Source organism: Convolutriloba macropyga, chromosome 5 (genome assembly GCF_964194025.1).
Source record: "Convolutriloba macropyga chromosome 5, txConMacr16.3, whole genome shotgun sequence".
Classification (NCBI taxonomy): Eukaryota; Metazoa; Xenacoelomorpha; order Acoela; family Convolutidae; genus Convolutriloba; species Convolutriloba macropyga.
Genome location: NC_134472.1, coordinates 55,374,858 through 55,397,871, shown reverse-complemented (window position 1 = coordinate 55,397,871; position 23,014 = coordinate 55,374,858). Strand labels below are relative to the sequence as shown.

The window sequence follows — 23,014 nt, the reverse complement described above, 5'->3', positions numbered from 1 at the left end:
AATATTAGCCATTTTGTATGTTGAAATTCTATTTGTGCACTGCTAAGTTCGATCATGTGCTATGTTGAAATTTTAATATTGGATTGCCATTTTTGGCCATTTTGTATGTTGAAATTCTATTTTTGCGAGGCCAATGTTGACCATTAAGTTTGTTGAAATTCTTTTTGTGCGTTGCCCTTGTTGGCCATTTTGTATGTTGAATTTCTATTTGTGGGTGGTAAACATTAGCGATTTTGTATGATGAAATTCTATTTCTGCGAGGCCAATATTGGCCATTATGTTTCTTCAAATTCTATTTGTGCGTGGCCCTTGTTGGCCATTTTGTATGTTTAATCTCTATTTGTGGGTTGACAATATTAGCCATTTTGTATGTTGAAATTCTATTTGAGCACTGCTAATGTCAAACATTTGGTATGTTGAAATTCTAATTAGTGGTTGCCTTTTTTGGGCATTTTGTATGTTGAAAGTCTATTTGTGGGTTGACAATATAGGCCATTTTGTATGTTGAAATTCTATTTTTGCGAGGCCAAAGTTGACCATTAAGTTTGTTGAAATTCTTTTTGTGCGTTGCCTTTGTTGGCCATTTTGTATGTTGAATTTCCATTTGTGGGTGGAAAATATTAGCTATTTTTTATGGTGGAATTCTATTTTTTTTAGGCCAATGTTGGCCATTATGTTTCTTCAAATTCTATTTGTGCGTGGCCCTTGTTGGCCATTTTGTATGTTTAATCTCTATTTGTGGGTTGACAATATTAGCCATTTTGTATGTTGAAATTCTATTTGAGCACTGCTAATGTCAAACAATTGGTATGTTGAAATTCTAATTTGTGGTTGCCTTTTTTGGGCATTTTGTATGTTGAAAGTCTATTTGTGGGTTGACAATATAGGCCAATTTGTATGTTGAAACTCTATTTTTGCGAGGCCAATGTTGGCCATTTTGTTTGTTCTAATTCTACTTGTGCGTGGCCCTTGTTGGCCATTTTGTATGTTGAATTTCTTTTTGTCGGTCGACAATATTAGCCATTTTGTATGTTGAAATTCTATTTCTGCACTGCTAATGCCGACCATGTGGTATGTCGAAATTTTAATTTTGGATTGCCATTTTTGGCCATTTTGTATGTTGAAATTCTATTTTTGCGAGGCCAATGTTGACCATTAAGTTTGTTGAAATTCTATTTGTGCGTTGCCCTTGTTGGCCATTTTGTATGTTGAATTTCTATTTGTGGGTGGTAAATATTACCGACTTTGTATGGTGAAATTCTATTTCTGCGAGGCCAATTTTCGCCATTATGTTTCTTCAAATTCTATTTGTGCGTGGCCCTTGATGGCGATTTTGTATGTTTAATCTCTATTTGTGGGTTGACAAAATTGGCCATTTTGTATGTTGAAATTCTATTTGAGCACTGCTAATGTCAACCACTTGTTATGTTGAAATTCTAATTTTGGGTTGCTTTTTTTGGCCATTTTGTATGTTGAAATTCTATTTGTGGGTTGACAATATAGGCCATTTTGTATGTTGAAATTCTATTTCTGCGAGGCCAATGTTAGCCATTATGTTTGCTCAAACTCTATTTGTGCGTGGCCCTTGTTCTCCATTTTGTATGTTGAATTTCTATTTGTGGGTTGACAATATTGGCCATTTTGTATGTTGAAATTCTATTTCTGCGAACCCAATGTTGGCAATTTTGTTTGTTCAAATTCTATTTGTGCGTGGCCCTTGTTGGCCATATTTCATTTTGAATTTCTATTTGTGGGTTTACATTATTGGACATTTTGTATGTTCAAATTCTATTTTTGCGAGGCCAATGTTGGCAAATATGTTTGTTCAAATTCTATTTCTGCGTGGCCCTTGTTGGCCATTTTGTATGTTGAATTTCTATTTGCCAGTTGACCATATCAGCCATTTTGTAAGTTGATATTCTATTTGTGAACTGCTAATTTCGACCATTCGGTATGTTGAAATTTTAATTTTGTGTTGCCATTTTTGGCCATTTTGTATGTTGAATTTTTATTTTTGCGAGGCCAATGTTGACTATTAAGTTTGTTCAAATTCTATTTGTGCGTTGCCCTTGTTGGCCATTTTGTATGTTGAATTTCCATTTGTGGGTGGAAAATATTAGCTATTTTTTATGGTGAAATTCTATTTTTTTAGGCCAATGTTGGCCATTATGTTTGTTTAAATTCTATTTGTGCTCGGCCCTTGTTGGCCATTTTGTATGTTGAATTTCTTTTTGTCGGTTGACAATATTAGCCATTTTGTATGTTGAAATTCTATTTGTGCACTGCTAATGTCGACCAATTGGTATGTTGAAATTATATTTTTGTGTTGCCATTTTTGGCCATTTTGTATGTTGAATTTTTATTTTTGCGAGGCCAATGTTGATTATTAAGTTTGTTCAAACTCTATTTGTGCGTTGCCCTTGTTGGCCATTTTGTATGTTGAATTTCCATTTGTGGGTGGAAAATATTAGCTATTTTTTATGGTGAAATTCTATTTTTTTAGGCCAATGTTGGCCATTATGTTTGTTTAAATCCTGTTTGTGCTTGGCCCTTGTTGGCCATTTTGTATGTTGAATTTCTTTTTGTCGGTTGACAATATTAGCCATTTTGTATGTTGAAATTCTATTTGTGCACTGCTAATGTAGACCATTCGGTATGTTGAAATTTTAATTTTGTGTTGCAATTTTTGGCCATTTTGTATGTTGAATTTTTATTTTTGCGAGGCCAATGTTGACTATTAAATTTGTTCAAATTCTATTTGTGCGTTGCCCTTGTTGGCCATTTTGTATGTTGAATTTCCATTTGTGGGTGGAAAATATTAGCTATTTTTTATGGTGAAATTCTATTTTTTTTAGGCCAATGTTGGCCATTATGTTTGTTTAAATTCTATTTGTGCTTGGCCCTTGTTGGCGATTTTGTATGTTGAATTTCTTTTTGTCGGTTGACAATATTAGCCATTTTGTATGTTGAAATTCTATTTGTGCACTGCTAATGTCGACCAATTGGTATGTTGAAATTTTATTTTTGGTTTGCCATTTTTGGCCATTTTGTATGTTGAATTTCTATTTGTGGGTGGAAAATATTAGCGATTTTGTATGATGAATTTCTTTTTGTTCGTTGCCAAGTGTAGCTGTTCCGTGTGTTGAAATTCAATTCTATTTGTGCGCTGCCATTGTTGGAGACTTTGTATGTTGTTGGTTGCCAATTTTGGCCATTTTGTATGTTGAAATTCTAATTGTGGGTTGCCAATGTTAGCCGTTCTGTATGTTGAAATTCTATTTGTGCACTGCCAATATTGACCATTTGGTATGTTGGAATTCTTATTTTGGGCTGCCATTTTTGGCCATTTTGTATATTGAAATTCCATTTGAGATTTGCAATTTCTGCCCACGTTTTATGTTGAAATTCTTTTTGTTGATTGCCAATTTTGGCCATTTTGTATGTTGAAATTCTCTTTGTGTTTGCCAATGACGGCCATTTTGTATGTCAAAATTCTACAAGTGCGTTGTCTTTGTTGGACATTTTTTATGTTGAATTTCCGTTTGTGCGTTGCCAATTTTGGCCACTTTTTATGTTGAAACTGTAATTTTTGGTTGCCAAAATTGGCCATGTTGTATGTTGAAATTCTAGTTGTGGTTTGTCAGCGCTAGCCGTTTTATATGCTGAAGTTCTTTTTGTGCGTTGCCAATTCTGGCAATTTTTTCTGTTAAAATTCTATTTGTGGCTGCCAATGTTTGCCGTTTTGTATGTTTAAATTCTATATGTGCCTTGCCAATGTTGGCCATCTGGTGTGTTGAAATTCTAGCTGTGGTCGCAACTGTTGGCAGTTCTGTATATTGAAATTCCTTATGTGAGTTGCCGATATGGCAATCTGTGCGTTTCGACTAGCAAGTATTTACAATTATCCTTCACTTTGATTATTTCATTCCCAAGTGGGATATATGTCATTTTGGGTACTTCTGCGATCAGTGGTAAATCAGTTGTGTCAATGTTAGGCTTTGTATTACAGCTCAAATTATTTCTACAATCAGTTGCAATTTCCTTGGTGTTCTTCTTCAGAGCATCTTATTCGTTATTGGTAGTTATTATACAAGTATCTCCAGCTATCTGAAGTTTTTGAAAAAAGTTTTTTTTACCATTGACATTAGTCTTAGAAACCCAAAATTACATATGATCAACGTTCAATCCAACGCAAAATTATCTAAGATTTGCGCTTAGAAACCCCATGATGCGTGAAGTTATATTCCAATATATGAGTAATGCAGCAATTATGAAAATCAAGGTATCGTGGTACCGTGCTAGAAGAGGAGACACGCTTGTAGGATTTCAGACGTCCGAGTCACAGACAGAGATCAAAGCAGTGAAAATATGCGAAAGCAATGCGTAGGAACGCTAAACTTATGTAAGATCTACGACTAAAAACGCCATATAAAGATCTATGCTTAGAAACGAAAAATAATGTAAGGTAAGCGGCAGATAGCGTAGACCATGTAGAAAATCCACCTCACTTTAACAGGATATTCTTTACATAATTTTGCGTTGAATGCGTTGAATTTGGAGTCAAAAATTCAACGCATTACCTGAATTAATTCAAATTGCAAACAAGAAAATCAAAATTTTGGAAGTTGTATTTCTAAAATTTAGTTTTTACAAAAGATCTGTTCATACGCAATAAAAAACTTGGAAAATCATATTGCTGCCTTTGGTGAACAATTATTTCATCGTTTGTGAATGATATTCCCTGTCCAATTGACCTAGCAGTGATCCTTAAAGCACGCCAGGGTTTTTATTTCCAGATTAAAAATCTATTTATTTAACTTTACAGCTTGATTCCGCGTTTCTAACAGTTTGCCAGAGGCTCATACAACTATATGAGAAAACATGGTTTGCTGCAATGATTGTTTTGCGCTCAAATTGTAGAAATTGGAGCAGTGCTGGTTGCGTAGTTTTGATTCTACTGAAACACCCAGGTTTAGGTGGCCAGACCGAAGTGACCTCTGATCAGACCATCCTACAGCGCACACATGTTCTCGATGCGCTCGAATTACATGGTCTGGAAAAGGCTTCGAGCGCTCTTTTTGTCTGGACAATGGTATGGAACCTATCTTATCAGAGGTCACTTCGGTCTGGGACGGTCTGATCAGAGGCCGCTTCGAGAGATTTTTTAAAAAAAGTTTTTGTTTTTCTACTTAAAGATTTTTCCTCTGTCAAGGGTCAATCATACAGAAGCATTCTGATCAGAGCCTTATCGGGCTTCTGATGGGTTGACCAGAAACGAAGGGTCCAGCTGATAGCAACTGCCGGTCCCCTTTCAAAAAGCTTCGAAGTAATATACACAATTTTATGTACAACCATTCGTTAAAATAAGTTTAATACATATTAAGAAAGAGTTTCAGTTTAAAAAGAAGTATTGAAGAAGAAAGTTCTCGTTAAAACTGAGTTTCTGTTCCTGTTGTATTAAAGACTTCTTCTGCCTTCGGCGCACTCAGCCATTTCAAGCACCATGGAGGGCTTATAATGGCTGAACTTGGCAATTCAAAAAGATAATGGTTCGGATACATGGCTAGCCTCGTAGGAGATGATGTGATCGGCAATTTTTGTTAACACGAGGTAAGTAACAAGTACTGTTAATTAATTAAAACGAAAAAAAAATAAATTTTCAGGATAATAAAAGTTTGATGACGTCGGTGGGACTCGAACCTCATTGTGTGGATGTCAGAATTTCAATCGATATTAGTGCTCTGCACTAAGTTTTCTTCTGTATATGGAGGTGTTTCGCATCATAGTTTCATTGTTCTCAGTTTGGAATTGTCTGAACAATTGAGACGGATGAAATTGGCTCATTCTGAGTCTCGAACCCACGCGCGCATTGATAATATCGAGTTAGCTGACCGCGCTAAGTTCCATGTTGGATGGCGCATATTTTCAACTTATACTTTTTTGATCGCAATACGAATTAACTTCCAACCAATTATAGCAGATAGGTAGTATAAAACAAATGATCTTATTTCGTATAATATAATAGTCGTCAGTCTAAGGAGAACAAATGCTAAAATTTTCTGTTCGAAAAGGGAGGACTGAAAAAGTTAAATTTAACTTTGTTTTAATTTCATAAAGAAAAGTGAATAAAAAAATCAAAACTGACGAAAAGTAAGAAGTGCTTGATTAAAAATGCTACGCTGACCTAACCTTAAAACCACTGAAACCAAACCGCGCGCAGCACAAAGCTAGATGATGAAGTGTTACTCTTGTTTTATTTAATTCAGTGGAGTATGCAATAGATGGTTAAAAAGACTGAAATAAAGTTTTCAAAAGGAATGGAAGCTTAATTAAATTGATAGTTGCCGTAATTAGCTTTTGTTTTGATGTTTTTGGTGCTCTGTTCAGCACCGAATTTACTAAGCGAGCGGCTGGCTGAATAGAATGAAAAGAATGAAATGGAATAAAAATAAGTTGTTTCTGGCCCCTGATTGACTAAGCGAGCGGCTGGCCGTACACTCGTAATATTTCTGATCGGATAAAAAGACGGCTATGTGCAAAATAAAAAGTAAGAGAGGGAAGAAATAGAAAGGTGACACTTCTCGGCTTCGAAATGCTATCGGTTACACGTAATTCTCAACTGAGCCAATTGGCTTGGCTTCAACAATTGTACTAAATCGTTTTGAGTCGGCTGTAGGTAGGCACACCGGCTGTCGGGCAGAAACTGGTGCTAACTGTAGATTTTATCTTTACGTAAACGTTCCTTTGTGACAAGAATGAATTTATCCACTTAATGATTGGGATCTTTTTGATTCAATTGAATTTAATTTCCTACATTCAACCCTAGACGCCATACGGCATCAAATGCTTTTTCAACATCCAAGCGAACTAGACCAACCATTTCAGACCATTGGAAAGCTTCACTAACGCGCTGAGTGAGTTTGATAAGATTGTCTTTGGTACAGCGATGTTTCCTCTAAGCGCTTTGAATTTCTCCAAATACATGTAGACTTTCGCAATGTTCTAAGACAAGATTTTTCTTAACAGTTTCGCAAACTTTGGCCAAGCAGTTTGTAAGACTAATAGGTCGATAGTTTTCAGCCTTTGGTCGGTCTTTATCTTGCTTCGGTATCATTGTTATCTGTGATTCTTCCCAATTTACTGGAACATACGAGTTGTTAATTGAACTAGAAATGAGGAGGAAGGCTAGGGCTTTTATACTCCGTGGTATCTCACTGAGAACTTTGTAGCTGATTTTATCTGGTCCTGGGCATGACTTTCTCGATACTCTCAATATTTCATTGAATTCCTTTGTTGTAATCACAATACAAAGTTCCTCGGTGTCAAAGTTTGTACTTGGAAATGCTTTGGTTTCCTTTTCAATTTTCTCGCATTGTTCGGCAATTTCTGTTGGTACTGTTGTGTGACTTTTCATTGTGTCTTACAGGAGTTGTTTGAAAAGCTCGCTTTTTTCATGATCTGTGACTGCCTTCGACTCTTTATATGTTAAATCGGGATAGTCGCCAGTTTTTTGTTTTGACTCGTGGTCATTTGTTAGTTCTTTTATAGCTCTCCAAAAATCTTTGCTGCCCTTGTCTCTTGCACGTTCCAAAATTTTGTTTTTTTTGTTCTTCTGATTGCCTGATTGATCGTCTGATTTCTTTCTGCAGATTATTTATCTCGGTTTTTAGAGACCTAAATTCATCGTCAACTGCAACTTTGAGTTCTCTTCGCTTTTTTCTTTTCAGTTTGATCAGTTTTTGTGTCTCAATACTGTAAGGAAGCTTGTTTTTGTTGACATAGAAGTTTTCTAACGATTTGTGTATTATTTCAACCTGATTGCTGCTAAACTCATTTAGTTCGTCCTTTCCCGGATGCTGCGCAGGCCAAAGGTCCGATGATCTGTACGATTTTCTAGCGTTTTCTCTGAATTGTCTGAAGTCAATTTCCAATTTCAATTCGAATATTTTGTTTATTTTGAGGTTAAATGTTGTGATTGTGGTTCTATGGTCACTACCCAGATCTTCTGAGACTTCGAAATTGCTAAAATTCGTAAAAACTGTACTATCGAAAAATTGTAAGTCGAGCATGTTTTTACTTTTTCCGTCGAACGACTAATATGTGTGGTGACCATTGTTTAGCAGTTTAGAAAGACCGTTGTCTATTAGATTCAGGAGTTTTTCACCGTTTTCAGAATCATAGGAGCAGTTTAATTCCTGGTGGGAAGAATTGAAGTCACCACAAACAAAAACATTTGTCATAGTTTCTGAGAATACTTTTTCCACTGAGAATGGTTTTCCAGGTGAATTGTAAACAGATATTATCCAAAAGTCTCCAAAATACGGTAGCGTAATGCATAAATTTTGTATTTCCAGTGTTTTTGCGCTGCAATCGTTCTCTTTTTCAGCTGGTTCTGTTTGATTTATGGCGATGTTGTTCTTTATTAAAATAAGAGAGCCATGATGACTGTTGGTATAAGTTTCTGTTGCAACAATATAATTACGAAGAGGGCTCGTTTTCTGCCATTTTTTCACTTCATTCCCGCAAATTATGTCTATGTCATTTTCGGCTAAGAATAAAATGAGATCGTTTATTTTGTTGTTTAGACGTCGACAGTTCCATTGCAAAATTTTGAGCTTATCCATTTTGGTTAAAGTTTTGGCTGTTTGTTATGTTGTTAGGGGGCATTGAATTAACAGGGATTACATATGCACTCTTAATGCTCTCATGTATTTTTTGACCATCAATTTTTTCATTGAAGATGCGTGAGGCGCTGTTAGAGACAATGTTTGTTATATCACTATAGGACATGGTTTTTAGAACTGTTCGTATTTTGCTCAAGACTTCGGCTACAAGAACAGCTATTTTTTGAGTTTGTGGCGGCAGTTCAATGTTGGTTTGCGGTTTTAAGTTTTTCGCTGCAGTAGAGTATTTATTCTCATTTATCTTTCTTGAAGCCTCAGCTAGCTTCTGCTGATAGGCCGGACAACCGCGATAAACTGTCGCATGAGCACCGCCACAGTTAGAACAGTTTGAATAGTGCATTCTTTAACACTGTGCTGCTGCGAGCAGCGAAGACATCGAGTAGCATTACGGCATTCTTTTGATGAGTGACCAAATTGTTGGCATTTGAAATATTGCATTACATGGGGTGGTTCACGGCTTGCTTCACATCGGTATAGCTGCCAACCTATTTTGACACCATGTTACTGAGCTGCACTAACATGGTCATTGGAATCAGTTATGAATCGAATCAATTTTGTTGGTTGGCCAGTTGCTCGACTTGTTATTCCTGTAACTTTGTTGACATTCATTGCATTGTTGTTTAGGAGTTCAACTTATATCTCATCAACACTAATGCTGTGATGGACATTTACAATTACGAAACTGTGTTTGGTTTTTGGCTTTGGAAGCGTGTTTCTGGCATTCACAGTGGCATTTGGAAAGGTTTGAGTTAGGTTTAGAGACAGCATTAAAATTTCTCTGGAACCGAGGTCTTCGGGTTGAATGAAAAAAATCAGTACCGTTCTTTAACTCTCTTATGTGCTTTATTTTGACCACTGGAAAGTTCGATCTGATTGCTCCTGCAAACTGTATTTGTGATGGCCTTGGATCAATAGAAACAACAATAGATCTAAAGTTGGTGATTGGAATTTGTGCTTGTTTTCTGAACCTTTTTCTTTTACTTCGCACTTCAATAAAATCGCTTTCATCTTGTGTTGTTTCTTCGGCTGTCTTTCTGGCTTCAGATAAAAGCCTTTCAATTTGGCTCATTTTAAAACTCAGCCTCAAAGAGGCTCTGAATTCTGGAAAAGTTCTCTAATAAGACTTAATTTGGCCAAGTTTTTATCCGTTTAAAGGGTTGATTAAAAGTAAAGTGGTAAGTTTGTTAGTGCTAGGCAAGTAAAACTTTAAGAATGGGGATTTAGGCGCTTTAAGATTGAGGGCTATTGCTTAGCAGAACGACGAAGATAAGAATTTGAAACAACTTTTAAAGCGTAGAGACTAAGTGAAAAAAGCCGATTAAGAAGCAACTTTTAGTGAAAAATCTCTTTTTATAAAGGACTCACTCCCAAAGGACGTTGAAAAAGTTTCGAAGTAATTGTAGATCAAGACTTTATTGTTCAAAGCTCTCTAAGTTCATCTATTCAGTCAAAAACATGAATTACTGGCATACTCAATAATATTCTTTTTCTGCACTTGGCATTTCTTTTTTTAGCTACACTTTTCGAATTGATTTTTCCTTTATTGAATATATTACAGGAAAAAATCAATTTTCATGAAATTAATATATTATAACAATATTGAGAGATTTGTTAATGTTCAATTTTATTCTCTGATCAGACTGTTTTGAACGCACTTTTGTCTGATCAGAGGCAACTTCGAGCGCACTTTAGTCTGATTATAGACAATTTTGAGCGCACTTCAGTCTGATCAGGGGTGACATTCGAGCGCACAATAGGCTGATCAGAGAAATTTTTCGAGCGCACTTTAAGCGCACATGGAGCTTCGAGCGCACTTTAGTCTGATCAGAGGACAAATCAGTCTGGCTTGGTCTGATCAGAGGTCACTGATCAGAGGCCATTTCAGTCTGGACCTCAACCTGAGCAGTACTAAAACATATTGTACATTTTGTATTCAGGAAGGAACTCTTTCATTTGGTCTTGAATGAAAGGTTCCTGATTTGTTTTGAACGGACAAGTGACAGATAAATGGTACTTAAAGTTATTCGATTTGATTGGCTGCCTTTTTTGATAAATGTTGGACACGTAGGCGTTCTAATTGATTTCTGGAAAGCGTTCAGAAGAATTGAGGATGCTTGTCAATTTCAGGTTTCCTTGCTGGAATAATCAAATTGGGATATTATCTATTTGATGGAGTAATTTATTTGTAACTATTGTCTGAAACTAAGTTCTTTTCCATTGAAGGGTTCTTCTTCAGTAAACTGTAGCACTGGATCAGGAAGAAGCTTATTTTCAGTAAGCTTTGTGTTCAACATGGTAGAGATTATATTTGAGGTAATGAAAGTCATTTCGGAACACTTTATTAGTTGCATCGTTGAAAGTTTTTCAAAACGACTGTTCTGCGAATAATCCATAATATGCTGACTGTAATTTCTACCTTATTTATTTCATTATAATGAACACTGCAATGCCACCGGGAGAACGTCCTACTTTATCGGATTGCACTAATACAACTGAAATGACAAACCGGTAGCTGATGGGGGTCTCTGTGTGGGATGGGACCGTTTTGGATGAGTTGGAGTGGGTTGGGGTTGGGTGGCTGTGATTGGGTGGGGTGGGGGATACTTTTACTGGTATGAAACGTTGGATTGGTGTGTATGTTGGCAAAATGCAACTGATCTTTGTCGTTTTGATGTATATTTCCGCAGATATTTTCAAATTTAGGTAGACATGTGCGATATTCGAAATTTTCAATATCCATAATGAAATCTCTCTGTTCATAATGTTGGTCGATCACAGACTGAGCATGCATGCTCACAGAATGCCAGCATGCGCAGACAATTTTCAGTGGGTATTTAGTAATGCCAAGTGCGATGACAGACGTGAGTTTTCATGTTTTTGATAGGGACAGACTGGACTTTCATTTTTGTCTGCTTCTAGACTGTTTCAGCAATGGTTAAAATTCATTTTTACTGCTACAGAACTTGGTTACTATGAGACCAAAGTACGGGTAATTGATTTCTGTTCTTGTTTATTTAATCTCTATTTTTATGTAAATAATTAACTAAACGCTTTCACGTGTCAATTGTTTTCTTTTCTTATCAAATATTGAAAAGTTAGTTTCTTATTTTTAAAAAGGGGCCTGGCTTTTCGAAATTCATATCTGTTTTTTTTCTTTCCATACTTTTCATACTTTATCACAAATTAAGGCCGTAAATAGATTTTAAATTGATTGTCTTAACACTGGAAGTATCTAATACAATTTCTTTTGGCTATGCTGAGCTGGACATATTCCTTCTTTATTTCATACACCTTTGAAAAGAGATCTGCGCTAAACTGAACTAAAAATTGAATCAATGGAGTGTGCCTCATTTTTTGCTTTCGATTGTGTTAGACAATGGTCATTAAGTGAGTTATTTTTCATTCCACTCCGGCATTTCAAAACTTTGTAATAAAAAAAGTTCGAGTTTGGTGGTCAAATTTTCGAGTTTTGAGGTCAAACAAGCAAACTTTGTTTTTTCCCTTTTTTCCTATAACCAATAAAAAATCAAGGTTGAAATCATCAATCGCAAGGTTGTTGTAATGAAAACTAGCTGCCATTGAATTTCTTGAGGCCAGTTGATCGATCGAGGCCTAGTTCTCGTGAATTATTTTAAAAAAATAAACTATTAAAGCCTTCAATTTTTTGTCTATTGGAACTCGTTCGTGTCTTTTTTGCATCTCTTCCTTTAATTCTTTTTCAAAATTTCTCTTTGATTTTTCCTTTCTTAGAGCTCTTGGAAGTTTATTCCATTTCCGAACAAAGTTTCTTATGATTGAATTTTTACTCCATTTTCATTTACATTTTTTTGTGAGAGAAAAATCATTTGTACGATTATGAACTTTAATTTCAACGTTTCCGATTATTCTGAATTTTCTTCGGTCTTGTATGTTTGTTTGTTGGACAAAATCGAAAGGTCTATTTAATGAAGTTTTTGCTATTTGAATTTCTGCGGGAAGTATTTTATTTTCAAGAAGTAGTTTATGAGCACTGCCATATTTTGTTCGAAAAAAGCGAAGTTTTATGCCCCATCTAATTTGTTTGTTTATTCGTCAATTGAGTAGGACGGCAAACTTTGAAAAAATATTGCGCTAACTTCTAAATGAGATAAAACAAGTGATCTAAAGAGATTTATTCGAGCCTTTAAAGGTATTTGATTGCGTACCAAATAAATTGATCTGATAGCTAAAGCCATTTTACTGATCACATTGTTAAGTTGTTTTTGGTAGGTCAACTCTTTGTCAAGAATAACACCTAGGTATCTGCATTCATCTATTGGTTTCAATGAATGACTTTTAAATTCAACGCAATTGACAGTTGGTAACTTTTCATTTTTGAAAACCATTATTTCTGTTTTCCCTTCATTTAGAGTTAACTTGTTTTGTTTCATATATTGTTCAGTTTCATTTAAATTTGCCATTACACGAGGAAGGAATGCAGAAAAGTGTAATGTAGAAAATTAAGCATAGTTAAGCGCACCGGATCTATTCTGCTCACCCCTGAGCTTAATGCGGTTGTAAATTTGCTCCCCCAGGAGCAAACGTATTTTTTTTATTTATAGTAAAGTAGGTTTAAATGTAATTTTAAATCAGTTTTGATGCACAGCTGAAATGATAGTTTGTGCTTTGTGTTTGTCTCAGAAGTTTCATGAACGCAATTCGGCCTTTTCTTTATTTTTTTTCGGTCAGTCAGACATTTCGTTCTATAATTCGGCGCGCAATATCGGGCTCCTTTTTCCACAATTTGAGACCTTTATGGAAATGTTTGCAACGTCTAGATCCAAGTTCTGGAATTTGAACATTGTAAACAACCTCCCCAGTCCAGAGGTCGACCTTATTAAAACACTAATAAATTCGATGTGGGGTAATTTCCCTACCCTAATTATATGGTCGAGCACACGACTATTTTTTCATAGGTCGTCCCACTGTATTTACATGCCCGATATCTGTCAACGGTCTTTTTGTAAAAAAGCAATAAAGAAAGAAAGAAGTGCCTCGGCTTTTGTAGATGACATCTCCAGCTCCGTTGTCCTTTGAAGTGACCATAAGATGTCCACTGTTGGTGAAGATCACACTCATTCCTCCTCTCACGCTCAGATACGAAAAGGCCTACAAAAAAGAATAAACGTGAAACAAACCCGCATCTGAGTCCCGATACTGAACATTGGTTTTTTTTTTTTAATTATGAGAAGAGTTCTGATCATGGCATTTAATAGACATTTCGAAGTGAAATGGTAAATTCTGATTTTACTCTTAAGTGTCAGTTATAGATAAGCGGCCGCCTTAGTTCAAACTTCAAGGGGATATGTGAAAAAAGTTAAGAAGTCTAGCAGGGCGTTAATTTGACCAAAATTTTGTCTGCCGAACTACAATCTAGCAAATAAAGGTTTTTCTTGGGTTGAGCCCTATAAGCATTCTCCTTGAATTTTTAGGCGGAGATTAGTCCATTCATGGGTCCAGTGAACGGTTGGGTTGAAATTGTTTATGAGCCATCTTTTAAATTTTTATGCCAATATATAGAAATAGACAATCAGTTCTCATCACGCAGGGAAACGTAGAATTCAGCTAAGTAAAAAAACTACAACGATACGCCCCTTTTTTGAATATTTATAACCACAAAGAAGTTGCTCTTAAAATCCCCATTCAAAATCTTAAACTATAGCTTTAAAAAAAACTTCAGCAAATGATTGCAATTCTATTTATTAAACGTACAAGAATGGCTTAGAAAACACAAAGTTCAAAACCTAAATATGTTTTAACAAAAAACGGACGCAAAAATTAAAGCGACAACAGCGACTTTTCTGATAACAATTGGCCACAACAAAAATGACATTTTTTAATAAGATAAAATGAAAACAGACAAACAGCGATGCACCTTGCGTAGGTTTTATTTACTTTTCTCAATTTTGTTGTCTTGCACGACACAATGAGAACTAATCAAAAGCTCGACTTGAGCGGGAAATTTTCTCATCAAATCGACTCTAAACTAAATATTGAAAAAACGTAACACCTTTGAAAAGCTTCCCTTTACTGTGCAGACAAATCTAATCAGGATGTATACCATAATGTGTTGAACAAGAACTTATTACAGCTTATTTTTTGAAATACTTGATGCAAAGAAACTCAATTGCAGGATCCTTTATGAAAAATCTGAACGACTTTTAATCCAGTAAACGTCTACTAATTATTGACTGAGAAGCCATCTGAAAAATTACTCAGGGTTGCCGGAACGCCATTGCCATAGACACTGACTTTGTTCATGTAGAAATAATTTATATAATCCGAAGTGGTTCAATCTACGTTTTTTTCATGTCTAATTCAACAGTTCATTTTTGCTCTTGTTTTCTATAGCTCTCAAGTTACCGTCACAACACGTTGCTGCAAACTGAAACAACACCAACGTAACACACGCGGAAATTGACTTTTTCAAACTGCTTAGTATCGACTGGTGGAAAAATACAATTCTTTAGAATTGTGTCGATCGAATTTTTAATACAGTCTATTTTCTAAAAAATTGGATGCAAACAAAATACAAACAAAATCTTTTGAAGCTTTTTTTTACATTTTTCATCACATTTTCCGTGCTGCAAACGAATTCCGATTGTTGACAAAAATCTGCTTTGAAAACTGGGAATAAAGCCCATGCTTGAAGCTCCATTGGTTAAAATGGCCAGCTGTCAGCATTGATGGAGGGAGAAAAACACTCCTTTTTATTACAAGTGTCTCCAATTGAATTGCTATAGTCAAAACCCTTGAGTGAAAACTAATTTCCAAGCGCCCTAGGCACATATACAATTTTTTTCATTTTTGTACGGATGTAAATAACTGACATCTGGGTTCATATCTCATCCTTGATATTATTATGAAATCAGTTAGATATGAAATATTATTATGAAATCACGTTTACCACGTCCTAGGGTTTTGTTTAAGAGGTTTTTCATTTTTACGCTCCCAAAGTTCTCATTCTGCTGGTTTGCGACTCAAATGATCACACAGAAATTTTTGAGTGTCCCACTTCTTGTTCGAGATATCCAAAACTCATCAGTATTGATTATTCCTGCTCATTGGCGACATATTTCTTCAAAAATGACGGTTTCTCCACTCTTAACGGACAAGTAAAGGATTTAAAGGTTTGCTCGCGTTCCATATTTAACAATAAACTCGCATGTAATGTACTCGACAAGATTACAGACCCGCGAAAAGCAGCAACAGAAATTGATTGAGATATCCTAATGAAAGCTAAAGAGGCAGGCTGCGAACTTTCGTTATCCGTCAAAATGATTATTTATTTGAGGGTCCAACGAATTGTTTCAGAGTTTCCCCAAACAACTTGAAAGTCCAAAGCAGGGAATAGAATTCTGACTTCAGTAAACTTTTGGGCGTAACAATCGTACTTTCTGTTATCAGTAACTAAACCACACTTTTCCACCGAATATGTAAAATGGCGATCCTCCATGTGAGACATTCCGGCAACATCGAATGCTGCTTGCTGACGCGCATTCCTTAAATGTTACCAATTGTCGCCCAGTCTCGAGTTTTTTTGACGGGTTGTAAACTCTTCTCCTGAAAGATGGCTGACAATTTTGCACTCGGGTCAGCTGACACAGTTTGTTTTCGCATACGAATGTGACTAGTGGTAATCTTCTTGCAATCATGGCATGATGCGGCATAATTACCTAATACTTCTAGAGTCTTCAGTTTACAGAATGGACATTCTCTCTCGTTATTGTACACTTTGACAACCAGTCGTTATTTAAAAACAGCATAGAGTAAGAGTTAAAACAAGCATTGGAACTGGAATATGGGCTGCGGAAAACCATGAACCTGATGGAGGTGGAGAAACAGATAGCGAAAGAGCTTTTATCTAGTAGAAATTTTTTTGCCAAACGAGTTGTCTGAAGCAGAGTTATCAAATTTTTTTCTGAAGTCTCCTTGAAGAAAGCTGCTTGGTCACAATTTTACATATTTATTCAACTCTTTTAACAAACAAGATAACTTCACTTGTACTACGGTCTGTAGGTGTCATGATAATCTGCAGCTTGAAACTGATCAGCTAATTGTTTCCAACATCGGTTTTGTCAATTGAAGATAATTTCTGATCACATAAAGTATCTGATACTAAAGCACCTGAAATGCCTTCAAAGTTTACGCGCTGAGTCGAATTTGTTTTTCGATTTATCTCATGAAGAAGTGTATCGCATGGGGTACAGAGATTCGCTAGCAAGGAGGCACTATTTCAAGATACCAGGAGTAGACTGTGGATCACTTACATATTCTAAAGTGTCAAGAGGTGGCTCTAAAAATTTAATGCGTTTCAGTAAGAAAGAGGAAACACCACATGGGGCCCTAGAGCAGTCCTAAACGCTGCAATTTCTTCTACGTTGACATTGTTGACCAAATTTTCCTTTTTGCTCATGCATTCCATTGACCATAGTTCGCACTTATACTTTCTGAGCTCCGAACCCAAAGTTTGCTCCTGACAATAATACCTTTTCCAATGCTTAACCTTGTTCAATTACGGAACTTGCAACAAACTCTGCATCAAAAAAATCGAGGCGCCAAACACGTTTAGAGAGTTTTGGTATTTTTCTTTCAAATTCGGGGTAAGGAGGCTAGAGAACAACAGTGGACCCATTGGATCTCCCTGTTGCACTTCCCACTGACCGCTGACTTTTTAGCTATTGACATGTTCAGTATAGCCAAAAATAGCACCAGCTGCTTCGCGCCTAATACGTCAACCACCTGAGAGGCTCGGTATTTTGCTGTACACTTGACAACGAGAAGTCAAATAGATTCATTTTCAGCAATAGATCCTACGTTAGATATCTTTTATGTCAAGACCGATAATAAGTCCCTAATAAACTGAAACAAAATAACAATAAGATTCTGGATCACCTAAATATGCAAAAATTTTAAAAGGTGGCTCTATAGTTTTTTTTGCGTATCGGTAGGCAAGACAAAACAACACATGAGGTCCTACCGTATCCCTAAAGACTCCAATTTTTCTAGGTTGTTACTAATGACCAAATTTTGGTTTTTGTTCAGGCCTTGGATTGAAAACAGCTCGCATTTGTGTTTTCTGAGTTCCGAACCAAAAATTGCTCCGGATAATGTTACATCTTCCAGTGCGTAACACAGTACGGTTTCGGAACCTGCAAAAATGCCTTCATCAAAAAAATTGAAACACCAACAGAGTTTAGAGAGTTTTGGTATTTTGCTTTCAATTTCGGTGTAAGGAGGCCGGATTTCAGCGAAAACAATCGTGGACGCAATGGGTCTCAGGGTTGCACTTACGACTGACTGTTGACCTTTGAGCTGTTGATTTGTTCAGTGTAGTCAAATGAAGTGCTAGCTAATTCGCGCCTAATACGTCAACCACCCGTCAAGCTGCTTATTTTGCTTTACGTTTGGAAATGAGAAGTCAATTCAGTTAATCTTTAGCAATAGATCTCACGCCAGATCTCTTTTATTTCAAGTTTATTAGTAAATCCTTGAAAAACTTGAATGGCAGAAATTGGGAGGGCGCCTCTTCTGACCATGTTCACTAATTTGCTAAGGGATTTCCTTGCCCGCATCGGATGTTTGAAAATTTGACAATCGACTGCATGAACATGACGCTCTGGATACAATTTGGACGGAAAAGTGGCTCTAAGATTGATAAAAAACTGAATTTGTCAGAAAAATTTGGTTGCTTGAATTGGTAAGCTTCGCGGCTATAGTTGTCCATCAAATCAAAGGTTTCTCTTCACTTTGATGCAGTTTTTCTAGTTTACTGAATGTTTTTCTGTTATCGCGTGCTTCTGAAGACAAAACTTTTGGCGCACGGCCGAATTGTTCTTGAAAACGAAGTTTCTTAGCAACTGTATTAACACCTTAGAAAAATTATCTTTTTTATGATAATAAAAAGGTATGAATCCAACTGGTGTCTGGAAACGAGAGTTGGAAACGAGATTATGATATTTACATTATCATATTTTTTTTACAAGGAACGGGGTTCAGTTAATGGTATCGGAAAATTTGGAAGCAGCAATTAAAAGGCAGCCGCAAGAGGAGAGCTGGGGTTAACTAGATAATCGCAGCAATTTTAAATTCTTATCAACTGTAGTAAAAACAATTAGAAAAGAATGAACTGTCGAATTAGGCACCTTGTTTGAGGTTTCGAGACCGAAGTGATTCTGATGAGACCAACCGCGCGCTCCTCCCTGCTTATTGTGCGCTTAAAGTACTTTTTCTGAAAGATAAAAAACGTAAGGAAGGAAGTCATATGATAGCAGATTTCGAGACCACAAATGTCTTATCATAGGTACTCTAATGCTCACGCTAGGGTGGCCATTGGAGGCCTCACATGAATGAAAATCTGATCATAATTGGTTTCGAGCGCAACATAGTCTGATCAGAGACTGCATCTAATGCTCACACGAAAACTATCTCCAACGCGCGAATGTTTTCTCAGTGAAAGTTGCAAACTAATTTTTCATAACTTAATCCTCAAGTGATAAATCTGCCAATTTTGATTTAGTTGTGGCTGTGAATGGAAAGTCAAGCTTTATATAGTCAATCGCTCAAATTCAATAATTTCAGTTAAACAATTCCTCCGCAAAGCAACTCCTTCAATTTAAAAAGAAAGGTGCCTTTTTAGTTCATAAATGACTCATTTGATCACGAGATTAGTTCTACTTCAAATTCAGTTCAACGTATTCCTGTACATTACTTCCATAGCAGCTCAGTACTGGAACAGAGTAAACTCAGGGAAATTCTCAGAGATGGATCAGAGTCTGATCAAGTCACTTTTTACGCCTGACAGAGTTGCTCTAGAGTAGAAGCATGCAGTTATCCGTGGCAGTACAGTTCCGACAGTAGCCATATTCTTGGCTACCCTTGGCAGAGCTGGGTTCAGAGAAGGCCTACTCGGCGATAACTCTTGGCAGAGCAGGCCTATTAAGAGAAAACTCTTGACAGAGCTGGCTCCAAAGCAGGCCTACTATGATTATTACCCTACTTTAAAGATATCAGTATCCGATAGATTAGCCTTTTCTGGGATATCTTTCACTAGGTCAACATCAGAATAAGAGTGCAATGGGTCACTATTTTGAGATCCTAGAGTGAAGAGTTATTATGAGACTCCGTTGTGATATAGTTTTCAGCATAACTTCGGAAATAATAGGAATATTTCTCAAAAGTTTCCGAAGAAAAAAATTTACAACTGACATTCATCCAATATTTCTTACAGGTCAATTGGATTCTTTTTTGCCATATAATGGTTCTTTCAATTTTGCAGTCAACGTTTTTGAAATCAGTTGCTTCCTAGAAAGATAACGCGAGCCATATTTACCTAGAACTTTTCAGTTGATTGAAAAACATGATAGTAAAACAGCAATTGGAAAAAAATTAGTAAACTTTGAAAAAATATTTTAACTTTTCATAAAATAACGTCAAAACGTAATAAAGTCAACAAAAACGTCATCTTCATAAAATAAGACAAAATGAAAATCAAATGAAATATCAAGTATATAACCAAACAATGAATTAACTTTGAACGCTGCATTTCACTCCATTAGAAACAGATTACTATTTTTCCTGCAGTTCCATCTTGTCGTTGTGTACATACCAGTTGTTTTTAAATAGGAACTGTTGAATGTCTCTTCAATTTCCGTGAAAACGTACAATTCTGTTTCTTAATTTTCTTTGGGGTTGGAAATGGCGCCCTCCACCCTACACCCTACTTCTACCTGTGATGGCGCCATTCAACTCTAACGAAACATAGGTTCCTCTACAAATTTTGCCGTGCGGAATACCAAACTATTGAAAAATTGGTGTCTCCCATTAACCTCAATCCTAATCATGTTATAATTATGATATTTATTTTTTTTGACAGTTTGGGCATTGTGTTGACAAAATTGGTCATAAGTAGTCAAATTAGAAGAACATGAAACAATGATGACTAATCGGTTGCACAATTGCATTTTTTTTAATTTTCAGACCTTTTCGGTTATACAATCTGAGACTACTATGATCATCAAGAGTGAATAAGTTGACCTTGATAGTACCATCAATTTGTACCTCCCTCTCTTATCATTTGTCAAATATCTTTTACAAGTCAGTTGAATTCGTTCTTGCCCTAAAATGATTTTTTTTTAATTTGCAGTCACTGTTTTTGAAGTCATTGGCTTCATAAAAAGATAACACGAGATAAATACTTTGAATTTCAAGTTAATTGAGAACAATGAATGTAATACTGCAATTGGAAAAAAGTACTAATTTTTGAAAAGATATTTTCACTATTGATAAAATGACGTCAAAACGTAATCAAGTCAACAATAAAGTAATCTTTATAAAATAAGACAAAACGGAAATCAAATCAAACTCAAGTATAAAGCCAAACAAAATTGATTTAACTTTGAACGCTGCTTTTCTTTTCATTAGAAACACATTGCGATTTGTCCAGCAATTCAACCGTGCCCTTGTGTAAATACCAATTGTTTTTCTAGAAAACCTGTCAAATAAATCTTCAATTTTTGTGAAAATGAATAATTCTGTTTATTAAATGTCTTTGGGTCTGAAGATGGCGCTCTCCACTCAACTGCTACATGTAAGGGTGCCATCCAACTGGAACGAAATATAGATCTTTTAGAATTTTTGTCGTGCAGAAAACCGAACTATTGAAAAGTTGGTCTCTTCCATTATTCCCAACCCTAATTATTGTATAATTTTGATATCTATTTTTTGGGCGGAGGGGGCATTGCGTGGCTAAAAATTGGTTATAAATGGTCAAATTAGCAAACCATGAAAAAATGATGACTAACTGGTTGCTCTCTTGGGTTTTTTTTGTTTTTTGATCTCCTGACCTCCTTGGTTATCCAGCCTTAGACTATTAGAACTATCAAGTGTGAATGAGTTGACCTTGAAAGTACCATCAATTTGTACGATATCCTCATATCTTTCATCCAATATTTGTTACGGGTCAATTGGATTCGTTCTTGCCGTATAATGGTTCTTTTTAGTTTTTCAGTCAACATTTTTGATGTCAGATGCTTCATAAAAAGATAACGCAATCTATATTTACCTAAAAATTCTCATCTGATTGAAAAAATTAATGTAAAACAGCAATTGGACAAATTTACAAAGTTTTGAAAAGATACTTTAACTATTCATAAAATGATGTCAAATTGTAATAAAGTCAACAAAAAGGTCATCTTTATAAAATAAGACAAAACGAAAAACAAATGAAATACCAAGTATGTAACCAAACAACAATGAGTTAACTTTGAGCGCTGCTTTTCACTCCATTTAGAAACCTATTACAATTTTTCCAGCAATTCCATCTTGTGGTTGCGTAAGTACCAATTGGTTTTCGATAAGGCCTGTCGAATGTTTCTACATATACCGTGAAAACGTATAATTCTGTTTGTTAAGTTTCTGTGGGGTTAAAAATGGCGCCCTCCCCCCGAATATTACCTGTAATGGTGCCCTCCAACTGGAACGAAATATAAGTTTGTTTACAAATTTTTTCGTGCACAATAACAAACTATTGAAAAATTGGTCTCTCCAATTAACGCCACCCCAATTATTGTATAATTATGGTACTTTTTTGGGGGGGGGGGGCATTGTGTGGGCAAAAATTGGTCGTAAATGGTCAAATTGGGAGACTATGAAAAAATGATGACTAACCGGTTGCGCACTTTGATTTTCAATTGCCAGGCGTCCTTCATTGTCCAGTCTTAGACTACTATAATCATCAAGGGTGAATGAGTTGACCTTAAAAGTACCATCTGTTGGTACCTCCCCCTCATATTTGTGAACATTGGCCCCACCTGAGCCCATCATAATAGCAAGCCGAAATCCGAAGACAGAAGATTCTTCATTCCAATAGATCAATCCTTCAGATCTGGACAGGACTAGACTTTGCATGGGAATGTGCCTTTGAAATGATCCAAAAGTTTTCAGTCCCAACGAGCCTGTTGGAGTTATGTTAGGTTGCAATGAAAAATGTAGTTCAACTGCTCGTACATCAGACAAAACAAAGGCATTGATTGTTAAATCATCTCCTAAACAAGCAAATCCTAATATATATATATATATATATATATATATATATATATATATATATATATATATATATATATATGTGTGTGTGTGTGTGTGTGTGTGTGTGTGTGTAAAAACGAAAAAATAAGTGAGATTCGCTTTGAATGTGTTGAATTTGTGTAATATCTCTGTTTGAGGCGTTGAAAAGAAAGTATTGCCCTTTCTAAGCGCTTATCTTTATATTTTGTTGTTTCTAAGCGTAGATCTCACATGCATTCATTGCTTAA

General features: G+C 35.9%; 1 protein-coding gene across 1 annotated transcript in view; it reads right to left on the bottom strand.

Moving 5' to 3' along the window:
* LOC142340421 (uncharacterized) overlaps positions 1 to 23,014 on the bottom strand; it is a 148,468-nt gene that overhangs the window by 31,935 nt on the left and 93,519 nt on the right. The window contains exons 13-14 of the mRNA XM_075390997.1: positions 22,371 to 22,747; positions 13,697 to 13,811 (exon numbers count right to left, since the gene is read on the bottom strand). Coding sequence (XP_075247112.1) covers positions 13,697 to 13,811; positions 22,371 to 22,747 — 492 coding nt within the window. The remainder of the gene's footprint in view (positions 1 to 13,696; positions 13,812 to 22,370; positions 22,748 to 23,014) is intronic.